The sequence below is a fragment of the Propithecus coquereli genome, unplaced genomic scaffold, assembly GCF_000956105.1.
Source record: "Propithecus coquereli isolate 6110/MARCELLA unplaced genomic scaffold, Pcoq_1.0 Scaffold479, whole genome shotgun sequence".
NCBI classification, from domain to species: domain Eukaryota; kingdom Metazoa; phylum Chordata; class Mammalia; order Primates; family Indriidae; genus Propithecus; species Propithecus coquereli.
Genome location: NW_012150607.1, coordinates 831,710 through 846,978, shown reverse-complemented (window position 1 = coordinate 846,978; position 15,269 = coordinate 831,710). Strand labels below are relative to the sequence as shown.

At 37.4% G+C, this 15,269-nt stretch overlaps 1 protein-coding gene across 1 annotated transcript in view; it reads left to right on the top strand.

Moving 5' to 3' along the window:
• Positions 1–6,009: 6,009 nt before the first annotated feature.
• The window catches only part of LOC105819294 (transmembrane protease serine 11E-like), a 52,316-nt gene continuing 43,056 nt past the window's right edge, over positions 6,010–15,269 (top strand). Inside the window, exon 1 of the mRNA XM_012655498.1 lies at positions 6,010–6,075. Coding sequence (XP_012510952.1) covers positions 6,068–6,075 — 8 coding nt within the window. The 5' untranslated portion in view covers positions 6,010–6,067. The remainder of the gene's footprint in view (positions 6,076–15,269) is intronic.

The following is a 15,269-nucleotide window of genomic DNA, read 5'->3' as shown; positions in this document are numbered from 1 at the left end:
ATGATATAGGAAAACACTTTGTAAGTGTTGCCTATTGCCATGTTTACTTGAGTGTGGGGATCTGCTATCCAATGACACCAGTGATCTCCTACTGTAACATGAAGAGATTGCATACACAGAAATGGCTCAATAAACCATTCATTCATTCAGCAAGTATTTGTGAGTGCCTAGATCCTGTCTAGGTCCCATGGATAGAGCCAAGGAGAGCAAGATAAAGTTTTCAGTTTTAAGGGACTTTCATTTGAATGGAGTAAAATGACAACAAAAAAACCCCCATGTATATAAATAGTATTAGGTATTATTAATAATAAATACTTTGAAAAAAAAAGAAAGCAAGCCAAAGGGACAGAGAGTAATGGCGGATAATATCTGGACATACTGTTTTAGATGGAGTGGTTAGCACTCTCTTGAGGAGATGATATTTGAGCAGAGACATGAACAGAAAGAGTGAATGCTGGGAAACTCAATAAGGGAAAAAATTCTATAAAGTGGGAATAACAGAATAAAGGCCATGAGGCAGAACTGAATTCAGGGATTCAAGAGTAAACAGAAGGCTAATGTGGTGGAAAAAAGTGAGATCTAGTATTTGGAGATGAGGGAGGAGGAGTCAAATACTGTTGAATTAAAAATAGATACATTCAATGACTCAACAGAAATGACGGAACATCATGCTAAAGAATACCTCAAGAAGCATAAAATGTTACTGAAATCAGGGGACATAACTAGATACACTTGTAAAGAGGATTATAGGAATTTGAGTGGGACTTTTTTGTTTGCTCATAATTGCAAAGAAGAGCTAAGTAACCCCCTTTCCATGAGAAACTTCAAAGAGATGCCAGAAATTGGGGCCAGAGACTGCCTCAGTCCACCAAGGGTGGACATAGTGTGCAGTGAAATAAATAACTTGCTTTCCTAACAGCAACTAGCACCCAGCTCCCAACACGTTAGGCCAGCAAGTCAACTGACCCTGGGAAAACACAGTGTTCGTAGGGAGAGGTTACTCCTTTTCCTAAGGGGAAAAGAGGGATTCTTCGTTTTTCTTTCTGAAGCCAAATGCTGGGAGCCCATTGGAGAACGTGTAAGGATTGTGTATGTGTGAGAACAGAGACTGGCACCTTGTTACTCAGCTGGCTGGATAATCCACTGAACACACAAGTCCATCCAGAGCCACTAGCGGAGAGCACCGTGGTGAGTGTCTTCTTAGGGGAGTTGGGTATTTGGCACTCGAAGTTTGGGGGCCACTTGTGCATCAAAGACAGCTGCTAGTCTTGAGATTTCTGGTGGAGAGGAGCTTTCTGGAGTAGCTTACGCTAACAGAGTAGGAAGGTACTGTAGTCCAGAGTTTATTCATGAGAGGAAATAAATTTCTCCCTTCACCCCATCCTAGTGTTCTGTGGCTCCTGGAGGGTTCAGAAGATGGTCTGAGAAGTCATCATGGCTGTATGCAAAGCAGCATGTAGGTAAGGCAAAAGGCCAGGATATCTGGTAAGTGAGTGGATGCTCCAGCTGGAGAGGGAGTTAGGGGCATGCACTGGTGTCAGGGACCAAAGTGGATATGGTTCCTTTTCCCTGAGGGATTCCTCATTGAGTGAAGTAAAGATGAACACTGTCTACATAAAACCAAGCACATTACCAGCAAAGAGTTCTCAACACGACAATCTTCTGTTAACAGTAGACAAAACTGGACTGAACCAGACAAAGACCTAGGATACTTCCAACATGGACTTGTAGCTGATCATGTAAGATCTCTATCACCCTGTCTCCCCTCTCTGACCCCCAAACTAGAGGAGCTCAGCAGTGGGGAGGGAAAAGGGATGTCTCAGAGCCAGACCTCCTTTCAACTTCTCTCCTACAAGCAGCCAGCATCACGGGTTGTGTTGAGGGGTAAGGAAGGTGATTATAATTATGTTAGCTTCACAATTGATATTTTAAATTGCACGAGTGAAGTTCTAATAACTAAAATTAGTAGAACTTTATGGTGCATGCCAAGATTTCATTAAAGAATATGAGAATGAGATTTGACATATCATGGTTGGAAGACTTGATTGGAATAGAAAATAAAACAGTGATGTTTGTACTCTCAGTGAGATACATTACACAAGTAATCAACCAGTGAGGTGTAATAATACAAGCTACACCAAATCTACTAAGGAGTCAAAGTGCACTAATCTAAAATCATGGTATTTTACTTTACAAAATTGTAAAATTTCATCTAGCTCTTCAGTTTTGACAAAATATAGATTCTGTCAATGGCTTCTTTGGTTTAACAAAGTGAATTGATCTTCTCTCAATCAGCAACATATAATACTAACTCTCCAGACCCTTATTAGGAATATGAACTCAGATTATTTCCTATTCTGTTTCCTTCTTTTTTTTTTGTTTGGTGGGTGAACTAGTTGATTTGACAGGTGAGTTGTTCACTTTTTTTTTTTTTTTTCTTCTTTTTTTTTTTGTTTGGTGGGTGAACTAGTTGATTTGACAGGTGAGTTGTTCACACTCATTATTAGCAGATTCTGACTTCCAAGGCCACTGTCCTAGTCTCCTATTCTGTTTCTATAAAGTTCTGAGAGAAGTAACACTTCAGAAAGTTCATTTAAGGAACACTGGGCCCCTCGTCTAGCTACTTTGAGTTCTCCCTTTGGATCAGGCTAAACCAGTGGAAGTATACATACATGACCACACAAATACACCTCCTTTAAAAATCTGTCACCAACTTCAACTTCAAAGTTATATTCTCAGACTCCAGGAATAGAGAAAACAGATCATATTTTAGCTAAGAATCCAAGACAAAGAAAAACAGAGTCAATGACAGAGCAGTGACAGCACTTTTACACGATCCCTTCTTGATGAGATAGAGACAAAGGGTAATTATTTAATAATTATATTGTTGCTCTTTGTTTTCTGAGGTTAAAAAAGTCGAGGCACACGGGTACCTTCCAAACAGTATGTGATAAGAGCGAATGGATCCACAATGACGATAGTTGTATTTATGCAACTGGTTCATTCACTAGTTTAACGACATTGGCCAGTCTGTAATGTACGTCCCAATAAACTGACCAATAAAATGATTGCTTTAGCATTACAGAGACATAACCCAGGTATAACTTTAAGGGCTTCCCAAAGTTAATCAGATGATTAAAAATAGGCTTTATGTATTATCAGGCATAAAAGAACTTGGTACAAGCTAGGAGATATTCAAATAATGATGAAAATCATCCATGACTAGCCACACTGGCACTATACTTGTGCAGCTTAAGGCCATTAGATGCCTCATTGCTATGATGTTGTTAAGTGTAGAAAGGACTATGGAATAATTTGTTGGCTGATAAAAATGCCTGTGGTCAAGTTATGCAATGTAACATATCAACTATGGGTTTCCAAGAGACTCAAGTCCACAAATACATTTCTCTTGGCTCTGCTCTTGCCGTTGCACAGAGTGGCATGGGGAAGACAGATCAATTGATTCACGCACAAGAGAGAAGGATAACTTTTTGAAAATATTTTCTTCACATCATAGTTTAGGACAAAAGGATTGAAGAAACAAAAATTTACAATTTCAACAAAAGAGCAAAGGAAAAAAATTTGAATGAAAGACAAACTTTTGCTCTAAGATCTCTTTTTTCTCTTATAGATCAATTAATTTTGAAATGATTCACTTTGCTTTTATATCCTACCACTCCAAGAATAACGATCAAAGAAATACCTAAATACATGACACGATTCACTCAGTGTATAATTTAAAGTCTAATGTTTCATTCCTCTGTCTTTCCCCATCATTCTTCAAATTTCTACTCAAATGTGAGCTATATCATGAAATTTAATGACATATTCTGTAATGCCCTTTGAGCAACCTGGAACAAAGGCCATTAATATTTAAAGGACAGCCATGATTATATCTCAGTATCTTTAGGCTGACATCCACACTTATCCTCTATTTACACACCCTTAATCTCTGGTTTTCTGTAAATTATAGCTTATACTCACAAGGTTTTTAAAAGAATTCATGGGAGCCGTCTCATTTTCTGCATCTACGTTTCTAAGTTATACATAAACCTAAGCACACGGGACCATATGGCCATAAATTTGGAATCCGGATTTTGTGAAAGAAAAAAAATCTCCTGCGATTTTTCTAAAATGAGTCTGACAAGTCTTGGCCAAAAGTTACACTGAAGAAGAATCTATTTTCCTTTGAAAGCAAGAGAAAAATCAGTATTTTCATAGAATGTGAGTATAAAATAGAGTATAGTATTATTAAGTGACCTAGAGATTTCATTGGCAGAGATTCCATTTTTTAAAGGCTGTGTAAGAAGAACAGCTTAGTCTCATAACCCGGAAGTTTTTACTACGTTATTGTTACATCTTTATTTTTGGCTAAATTGTAATTTTCGAGTGAGTAGACAGTACCTGTATATTGCAAGTGAATAAATATACTTGCTATTCATCACTGTTAAATGATATATTGACGAGAATAAAAAGGAGATACTGGTCTAGAGCCCAGCACAATCTGCCCTAACATAGAGGTTTCTTGAATTACTGCTAGTGATGGATTCCATCTCTTGGTAGCCTAATCCCACACTTTACCACAAATCCCAACTTCTGCATCTGTTCAGGTGTGCCATTGGCTAAATGGATGCGTAGTAGAATTAAATAGGATTTGCTTGTTTTTTTTATGGCGATTTTTTTTTTTTTGAGACAGAGTCTCACTCTGTTGTCCGGGCTAGAGTGAGTGCCGTGGCTTTAGCCTAGCTCACAGCAACCTCATACTCCTGGGCTCAAGCAATCCTCCTGCCTCAGCCTCCCGAGTAGCTGGGACTACAGGCACGCGCCACCATGCCCGGCAGATCTTTTCTATATATAATATTTTTAGTTGTCCAGATCATTTCTTTCTATTTTTTAGTAGAGACGGGGTCTCGCTCTTGCTCAGGCTGGTCTCGAACTACTGACCTTGAGCGATCCACCCGCCTCAGCCTCCCAGAGTGCTAGGATTACAGGCGTGAGCCACCGCGCCCGGCCTTAATGGCAATTTTTAAGACTAATCACCCATAACCCCTTCTTTCAGCCTCCTTCCTTCTGTCCTTTTCATGTGTATTTTTGAGAGCCCGTATATGCTAGGAATTCCTGCCTGTCAAGAATTCACAGCCTAGTGGAGTTGAGATACAATTAAGCAAAAATTCTATTACAGAATAATGAGGTAAATGTTATGACACCTTGAGAGCACTGTGGAGAAACACCTATCTGGTTTATGGGGAGTAGAGAAGGCAATTTAAAGATTAAACCTAACACAAACACACAGATATTTGCATACAGTGTGTGACCACACATTTAAAAAATATGCATTATTTACTTTCCAGAAATAAGACAGTAGTGATCCAGAGTTAGCTGATATGCCTGATGCCAGTATGACGAAAGACATATATTGTGTCAATTGCGGGTTAATATTTGTAAACTACTTGACTTTTCTAGAAAAAAACGATGCCACATAATTTTAAGCTGATAATGCTTTTCTAATCTCTAATGCATTTTCAAGAGCTGACATAGTTAATACCAAAGGAAAACATTTATTATACGCAGACAAAGTGGAAAATGTGTCAGATTAGTTTCAAGGATAAGGGTGTTAGTCCCGGTTTGGCAGTTCATTAACCAAGTGATTTTTGCCCGAGCCATTTAACTTAATTAAACCTCATTTTCTTCACTGGAAATGTGAGGAGGCTGAGCAAGATAGTTTTAAAATTTCTTTCTAGATTTATACATCTGACTTCTAAAAAAATCTGGTTTATGCTAGTATTTTTTAAAAAATTGTCTTAAGACAATAGTTTTCAAGTCCTCACTCCTAGAAAGTGCTTATAATTTATTTTTGCTCTTGCTCCCTGTAAAATTCGTCTTTGTCCTACTAGTCACACAAACAGTCCCCACAACACTAGTCAAGACTCGTCAGACTGGTTCTGTTCAGATCATCAGTGACTTCTTTCTTCACTTCAATCCAGCCTGCGAAGTCACTGATAGAGCTGGATGCACACGCTTGGTCGTAGACCTCAGTCTTCACGAGACTCTTCCTTGCTGGTCAGCAATGTATCGGTGAGTCCCCTTTTTCTTTCTGTCTTAAGGTAACTTGTAGTTTAAAATGGCATAAGCCACATCAAGACATGTGTACATCTTCAGTTTATTATTATTTTTAATACAGAGAAATATGCTTGAGATTTTACACGAAGTTATGTCAAGACATAGATTTCTACCTTTTCTGTATTACTGCTCCCTATCCTTTCACGTTCTAGCCCTCGGTGTTTTTCTGTATACTGTTAGAGGGTTCTACAAAATGTAAATGTGCATGGTGCTTGACAGCTGTCTTTGAGTTAGTTAGTTTGTTTATTTGTTTGTTTCAAGAAAAACAGAATGTATTTTTAGCTTGGGCTTTATTTGTCTTAGGGAGAAATACTCTTATATCAGAAAGTATACAAGCGAAAAAAACAAATGTGAAATTATGCTGATCAAAATTATGTTTATTTCCACAAGTGGTTTAAAATTTAAAAATTGTAGATGTTTTTAAAGAATCAGAAGCAATTTAAGAAGTTAGTATGACTAAATTATTATAGTCGGATTTTAAAAATAAATCCAATGATGTACCTGGCCACGATCGACTTCTCTAGTAGGTAAGTCGTAGTCATTTTCAGGTGGTTTTCTTTCAGAGTTAGAAACCAACTAGTAACAAGGTTTCAGGGTACCAGTTTGATTCTGAAAATAATCTTATCTTCAGATTAAAATTTACTTTCTCTGATTTACATATTGGCATCTCATTTTTGATTAATTTCTACTTTGAGAAGAAAAGTTTGAGACATATTTAACTCTCAATAGAATCTGTGGTCTTCATCTAATAAGGAAAAACAGTTGGGTTTTATCATTGATAGAAAGTTCGTTCTACATACTTATTATAAGAAGTTTAATATTCTTCTATAATGTCAGTGAAGCCACAAAGAGTTATAGATATTAACAAATTTAGTCAGACATCTCAAGGCTTGCTGCCTTTTGTAAGTATTTCTTTATAATCCATGATGGTTTTGTATCCTACCTTCTTTCCCTCATTTTCTTTAAGAATGTTACTATAGAAAACAGTGCTTCAAGAAAGCTTCTAACAGACTCAACATGCTAAATACATTCTAAGCTTTGTCTATGCTAGATCTGAGTAAGTCAGAATTTAATTCTAAATATATAGAGGAGCTATAATATGGAGATATTGGAGTGAATTTTTCTGAGCGTAGTTTCTAATTTGAAGCAAATGATGTGCGTACTTTTCAAAATCCTACTTCAGAGTAAATGTAAGTTATCTCTTAGGGAAAAAAACAAAACACACAAAACTAACCAACCAATGAACAAAAGCGTCCTCCTGATCTGAAGATTGTATAAAAGATGAAACACATCTATGTTTAAGTGGGTGTAGATGATATGAAATGTTATGAGAATCTGCTAGAATGGGAAAGAGATTAAGTTTATTATGCACATTTGCTGATGTAAGTGTGCCTATAGGAATGTTCTCAAGAAAGAGTTATAATTGAAATAATGGGATATAAGTAGATAATTTCTTTTTAAGGACGTTGATTTATTACTGGGAAAGCATATAAGAAACAGACAGGAGGTTCTATTAAATAGCACATTCATCCCTCTTCACTCATATTCCTGATAGCTTCCTCCCTCGTTACACCTGAATGAGAGTCACTTTTTTAGAATTTAAGGGTAAGAAAAATTTGGAGCAGGTAAACATTATTCTTCTGATGCTGCCATTTTGTCCACACTCTTATTTTATACTATTCTTTGAGCATGCAATGATCAACACATGAATTTTGTAAATACACACACACACACACACACACACACACACACACACAACAGAAGGTTAAAGAAAACTATCAGGAAGAGGTTTGGGAAGAGAAGACCATACTTCATATTTATCAAATATATTTATCGATGTTGGGGGTATATGCTCACTATATGAAACAGCATGACTGTTACGAATTAAAGATAAGCAGACTGAATTTTTAGACATTCACATCTACACACATTTAGGCAGCTGAAGGTGCAATGAGTAACATGGAAATGAAACAAAATGGACAATTTTAATTTTTACTTAATAGAGTAAGCACTGTTTGTTTCTCAAAGTGTGGCCCATGGACCGACCCCCTGCATTAGAGTCGTGAGTGCTTACTCAAAATAGATGAGGCCAGCTCTCAGCCCAGAAATTTCAACGACCTCTCTGGTTGAGGCATGAGAATCATATTTTAAAAATTTACACAATATCATTCTTATTCACCCTTAAGTTTGAGAAGCATTGACTGCGTAAAGACAAAAAAGAAAGGAATTTGTGAGGCCGCAATAAATTAAATAAAAGCATACACGAAATAGGTCATTTGAAAAGAGGTGACCCTTTGTTTTATTTAAATTGGTATAATTATATCTTAATGGGAGGTGCTGTCTCCCGAGTCACCTTTCCCTCCGAGGTAGAAGAGTACTCGTTTATGCAACAGAGTGATGATTAAGGAGGAGAGGGTGACTTAAGAAGGTACAGGAAACTAAAGGGAGGATACAGTCATTTTTTGGGTAGTTTATATCAAATAGAGAAGGGGCTCTTATTTGAACTTTAAAAATCGGTTTGTTCATAGTAAAACTAATCTACCAATATCACATCCTGGTATTGGTCAATAGTGATGCTGAAGGAACACTCCATTGAAGGCTAGGCTCTGAGTTAATGTCTGATTGTTCTGCAAGTATTTAACGTGTGCTCACAATTCCCCTTCATCTAAGATCAGCCCTGATCCATATAACAACTATTAGTGAGTTCTTGTTGTGTAAAAAGTCCTGTGTGGAAGAAAAAACTATCTGTTGAACACCTACTATAGACTGTGCATTTTGTAAAATCCCCAGTTTCCTTGAATTTTGGTAATACTTTGAGAAATGAGTATTGTGTTCTTTCGTTTTTAAAAAATGGAGTAACTGTGGTGCAGATCACCCAGGCTTCTGTTAAATTTTGGATCTATAATCTGACCCTGGTCTTTCTGGCTTTAAAGTCTGTGTTCTTTTCTCTATAACACATTTCTAAAGTAGAATCTTTGGAAAGTTTATGCTCTAATATAGAAATGAAAAAAACACACACACATATGCAGATATGGAGAAAATGTGACTATATTGGCAAAAAACCCCTTGATAATATAAAGATTAATATGAAATCATGCACATTGTTGTTGAGGGAGGAAGGGTGGAGTATAATTTTGACTTAATTTATAGGTTTTAAAAACATTTAAAGAGTTCGCTGGCTACCATTATTTAATTTTCTTAAAACTGTCTTTGTATTTACATAAGATAAGCGGTGACCTAATTTTTCCATGTTATTTAAAAGGTGATCAGTGACTGAGTGTAGCACTTCAATTGCATCATCTCTGGTTTCTTAAAAGGATTCTATTTGTTATATTGTGAAAATCAAGTTCATTTCAGTGCAGCATTTCATGGAACTAATTTATCGGTCTGTAGTAACTAACTGTCAAATGGACCTTTGTCATTCTGTCATTGTTGTCTGATTTCCTCCAAAAATATGTCATTGCTTCAACATAAAGAGGAAATAAATAGAAACATTCAAGAAAAACAGCAAATATCAGCACTGAGGTTTATAAGTGTGCCTGATGGCTTTAGAGCTGGAGAACGGGGTGGGTTGAGCAGTCGTGGAGCGGGTCTTCCAAGATGGTAGGTGGTGAAATGAATTTTCTGGCTTGTTTCATGGCTCTAGCAGGGTTAGGGTTTAGAAGAACTGCACTAAGAAGTTCTTCAAGTACACTCTTTTGGGCCTGCTCTCATTGAAGATAACGTATGAGAATTGTGAAGAATATTCTCACGGATTCACACATAGTTGAACAGGTTTGAAATGACTGGATTAGAGAGTGGGAAGGTTTTAAAAGGTTGAGAAAGAAAAATGGGCTGCAGAGACACCAACTCATGCCAGAACCTGCAAGCCCAGCCTTCTTCTCCCAGGTACATACATGGCCTGTGTGGTTGGTTAATTTTTGAGATTTTTAGAATGGTGATTCTAAGATAACAGGACTAATCTTAGGGGAATCCAAAGTACCATACTATCTGGTAACCTTTCATCTGAAGATGCCAAATGTTATCTTCTTTTTGAAGCTGCAAAAGCAGACACAGAGGATTTAGCACTTTGTTTAAAGTTGAGCCGTGAGTCAGTGCAAGACGAAATAATAATTGCTGTCATTTGTTTCTCATGTATTATGTGCTAACTACTGTCCTAAAACATCATGTGTGTTTAACCTTTATAACAACCCATGGTTATATTATTATACCCATTTTCCAGACGAGAAAACTGAGGGGCTCAGACAGGTAGCATTATTTGTCCAGAGGTAATAAATGGCAGAACTGGTAATTAACACAGGTTCACCCGACTTCAAAGCCTGTCCTGTGCTCTTAATCACAATGCTATACCATTCCCACCATGTCTCCTTTGTCTGTCTAGCTAGTTCTTCTATGACTCTGATTAACTGTCTTATTGTGTTAAAATATGCACAATTTATATTTTCAAGGAACAATGTTATATTCAATGGATAATCTTTGAAATAGACCTGTGGAGTTGGTAGACGGGAAGCATTGCTGTATGCGTTCTATAGCATAAGGGATTAAAATGCTCGAAGATTAGATAATTTCCATGTGGCCGCAGGAATGGGTGAGTCAGTCAATACCAGAGATGGAATCTGTCCTCCCAGTGCACCTATGTATTGAGTCCAATATAGTCAAGAGAAGCGTTGAACTAACACAGAGGACTACATGACCCAAGAAATATTATTGTTATTACTTATTACCATTTGAGCCTGTATAAAAATATATGGTCCTTTTAAAGTTAGTTATTTCACATTAAAAGCTTGTCAGGTCACATTTAGTAAAATTTAGAGAGAGTACATATAGTAGGAATAAAAATATTCTTTGATGTATATGTGCGTGGGTATGCATACGTTCATGTGTGTGTGTGTGTGTATGTAGGTACATGCTATATTCACAATTCCAAAATGTTTTCTCATTTGATATTTATCAACAACCCTGTGAGGAAGATAATTTTAATATTACCCTGATTTTACAGATAGGGAAATCAAAAGTTAGGAAGACTGAGACTTCCAAATCTCTGAGTAAGTTATCGATAGAGCTGGAGTTTGAACACACGTGTTCTCATCTCAACCCCGTACTTTCTGGTCCTCTCTGCTTCCTCTACCAGGTCACGATCCCTGGAATCACAGACGCTCCCTTGGTTAAGCAGAGCTAACTTTCCTCAACCTTCAAACAATTAGCCTTAATCTTAACATCTCGACTTTTCTAATCAAGAAAATACCACCGATGAAAAATGAATACATCTAAAATATTTCACACTAATCTTTCAAATTACACAGTACATTCAAGCCATTATTAAGCAGTTGCACATAAATTACTGGATCCAACAACGAAGCTGGATTTGGACTTTTGGAAAGAGTTCTAAATCCTTGCACTGAACTATGTACATCATGGCTGACAATTGGCAGCTGCCTGACTCATAAATTCTTAGAGCCTGCTGGGTCCAAAGATGAGCGCTTTTCTACATGTTGTTTCCTAGCCGAATCCCTTTTTGCACGGAAGGCCTGACACAAACCCCTGATGTCTGGAGCAGAAGTGCTATTGGAGGGGGTGGGACAGAGGCTGGAAGCCTCTTCTGCTTTCCCTTCCTCCTCTTACCCCCTCAGGCACATGTGAGGCATCTGGACAGGTTTTTCAACTCATTTTGAAATTAATTTCTCATTATGAAGGAGGAAATAATGACAGTAGCCAACATTTGTGGAGTAGTTGCGGTGTGCTTGGCATGGTGCCAGATGCTCTGTGTTATTTTATTTATCCTTTAGAAGGACCGTGTGAGTTCGGGCCTATCATTGTCTCTATTTGTTGGTGGGGAAGTGTAGCCTTAGAGAGGGCGAGTAACCTTAGAGCCGCCTAGCAAGTAAGAGGCAGAGTTAGGAGTAAACTGAAGTTGTTTGACGCCAAAGCTCAGGTCTTTATCCCCTAAACAAGAAAATGGAAGTCATCTGCTTAAAGTCATAGAGCTTGTTACAAGGAGTTCCTTAATCGGAACCTTTGGCCTTCTGATTTATTAGTATTATTAGTATTAGATTTATCGTTTGTATCTCAAAATCATGCTGCTAGAGAAAATTAAGTAAAAATAGTTTCCCTTCTTTTCCAAATGCAGAATCTGCAAGAGAATTGGAAAATAAGTTTCTCGATGTTCTCCTTTCCCAAAGATAATGGCAATTTACCTTGCTTACCATATATCTGTTTTGCATATTGTAATATTAACAGATTTAGCTATGAATGACAGGAAACCCAGAGTCACAGTGGATTACATAAAATGGAATTTTATTCTGTTTAATGTAAAATAAGTCCGGAGGTAGGCAGGTAATGGCTGGTAGGGAAGTTCACAAAGTAATTAGGAATCTGGGCTTCTACTATCATGCCGTCCTGCTAACATAAACACGTGTCTTACAAATCGTAGTCCAATGTGGCAGTCTGAGCTGTGGTTAGCAAATATATTTCTACCTGTGAAGTGCACAGTAGGATTCTAGCCACCAAAATAGAGACTCCATTGGTCAGAACTTGATCATATGGTGACTCGTATGAACAAGGGACACTATTCTATTTTCCAGGTGTCAATGTGCCTAACCAAATATCAAAGTTTCCACTATTAAGAAAAAAAAAGAATAAATATCTGGGATAAGCGTCTGGGAATCTCTAACATCTCTAACATAGGCATGTTAAATTTCAGTGATAAGAGGTACATCCCATTGTGATGAACAGTATGCAGGTGACGTATGAGTCTGAAGTTTGGGCAAGAGAGCTGAGCTGCAGGTATAGATTTGGTAGCCATCAGCACATAGATACGAAGTGAATCCATAGACATTGGTAACTAAAAATATTTGGTTCTTCTGGATAAGATATTACTTTTCTTATAATTTTTATGGTGTTAATTTACACAGAAAATTCTACTTTATTCTAATATGAACCTGAGCTTATTTCACTATGTTATTGAAGTGACAGTATGTTAGAATATGATTAAGTTAAAGTGAGTATATAACAACCAATTTCACAAATCTTATGTTCCATTCAAAAATTAAAACTCAACATTTATGTATATTACGGCGTCAATAACTGGGGCAGGAAATTCATTAATCAAGAAAACTCACATTTGTTTTTGAAAAAATCATACAAACATTAAGAGGGTCTATAAATTTTCCAATTGGCATCCATTGCTAAATTAATTCAGGCAGGATTTTATTATACATAGGAATTTCTAGGTTATTTTAGGGATTCTTGGTGTATGGCTTAGAGTGCGGGGCCAGGGAAATAATAACCTAGAGCTGTGGTCTCCAGTACTGGTCCATGGCCTGTTAGGAACCAGGCTGCACAGCAGGAGGTGAGCAGCGGGCAAGCAAGTGAAGCTTCATCTGTATTTACAGCCGCTCCCCATCGCTTGCATCACTGCATAAGCTCCGCCTCCTGTCTGATCAGCGGCAGCATTAGATTCTCAGAGGAGCGCAAACCCCACTGTCAGCTCTGCATGTGAGGGATCTAGGTTGCACACTCCTTGTGAGAATCTAATGTCTGATGATCTGAGGTGGAGCTGAGGCAGTGATGCTAGTCCTGGGGAGCAGCTGCAAATACAGATTTTCATTAGCAGAGAGGTTTGACTGCATAGAGCCCACGATAAATCAATTGTCTCCCATCACCCCCAGATGGGACCGCCTAGTTGCAGGAAAACAAGCTCAGGGCTCCCACTGATTCTGCATTATGATGAGTTGTATAATTATTTCATTATATATTACAATGTAATAATAAAAGAAATAAAGTGCACAATAAATGTAATGTGCTTAAATTATCCTGAGACCACCCCTCCCACATCCAGTCCATGGAAAAATTTTCTTCCATGAAACTGGTCCCTGGTGCCAAAAAGTTTGGAGACCACTGACCTAGAGGACACCACAGGGTTTTAGCATGTGTTCCAACTGGCATATTCAGCCACATTTTAATCATGGTCTAGAATTTTTATTATTATATAACAGTTGTAAATATTTTTGAGGTACATGTGATATTTTGATACCCATATACAATATGTAATGATCAAATCAGGGTAATTGGGATATCTATCACCTCAAACATTTATCTTTTCTTGTGTTGGGAACATTATAATTCTTCTCTTTTAGCTATTTAGAATATATGGTAAACTATTGCTAACTATAATTTCTGTGCTATTATATAATAGTAGAATTTATTTCTTCTATCTAACTATATTTTTGTATCCCATCAATTTCTCCATGCAAGTAGTAAAGTATGACTTTAACTTCAAAAATCAAAGTATGACTTTGTCATAGGTAAAATACTTGGGATTATTTCAAATATCTTTTAGTCCCTCAGTTTGACTGCAAATTATTCCAAATTTTCTAACATTGTAGTCAACAGAAAAATGATGCATTTGAAAAACTACATGAAGGCTGATGTTTAATAAATGCTGAATTTTCATTATTATATTAAGCATTCTGGGTTATTTGAGGCATGGAACATTAGCTTTGGTGAAAATTAAACAGCATCTCTAGATCAATTTAAATCTCCACTGGGCTTTTAACAAATCAAGAAAATAAGAACATGTGCCATCATACACATTGGGGGCCAGGGGATTCTGGAACTTGTGTGATGTTGAATATGCTCTCGGATTTGTCATCTGTTCACACTGAGACTAAGATACAGGTCACTGATCTTTCAGTTCAGAGCTATTTCCCCTGTATCATGTCAACTCTCGTAGAAGGCACTGAGACAAAGTCACGAGCAAGATTTAGTAGGAAGACAGCTAACATTATGAAAAGTTTCTGGAAGTCTGAAGCTATATATTGGTGGTCACAAGAGTGTCTTTAGCTCAGGTTTCTTAACCATTTGTCTTCTGATAAACCTACCATGATATATCAGCACACTGCCTGTTATTCTAATTTTTCTTCCACACTTTTAAGTGTGTTCAATTCCCTAAGACTGGCTGCATTGGCATCCCTTGTTAACTTCGCTGTAGGATATTGCTGCTTTTAAAGTTGCTAGCTCAGGCTGGGCGCAGTGGCTCACCCCTATAATCCTAGCATTCTGGGAGGCTGAGGCGGGAGGATCATTTGAGCTCAGGAGTTCGAGACCAGCCTGAGCAAGAGTGAGACCCCGTCTCTACTAAAAAAATAGAA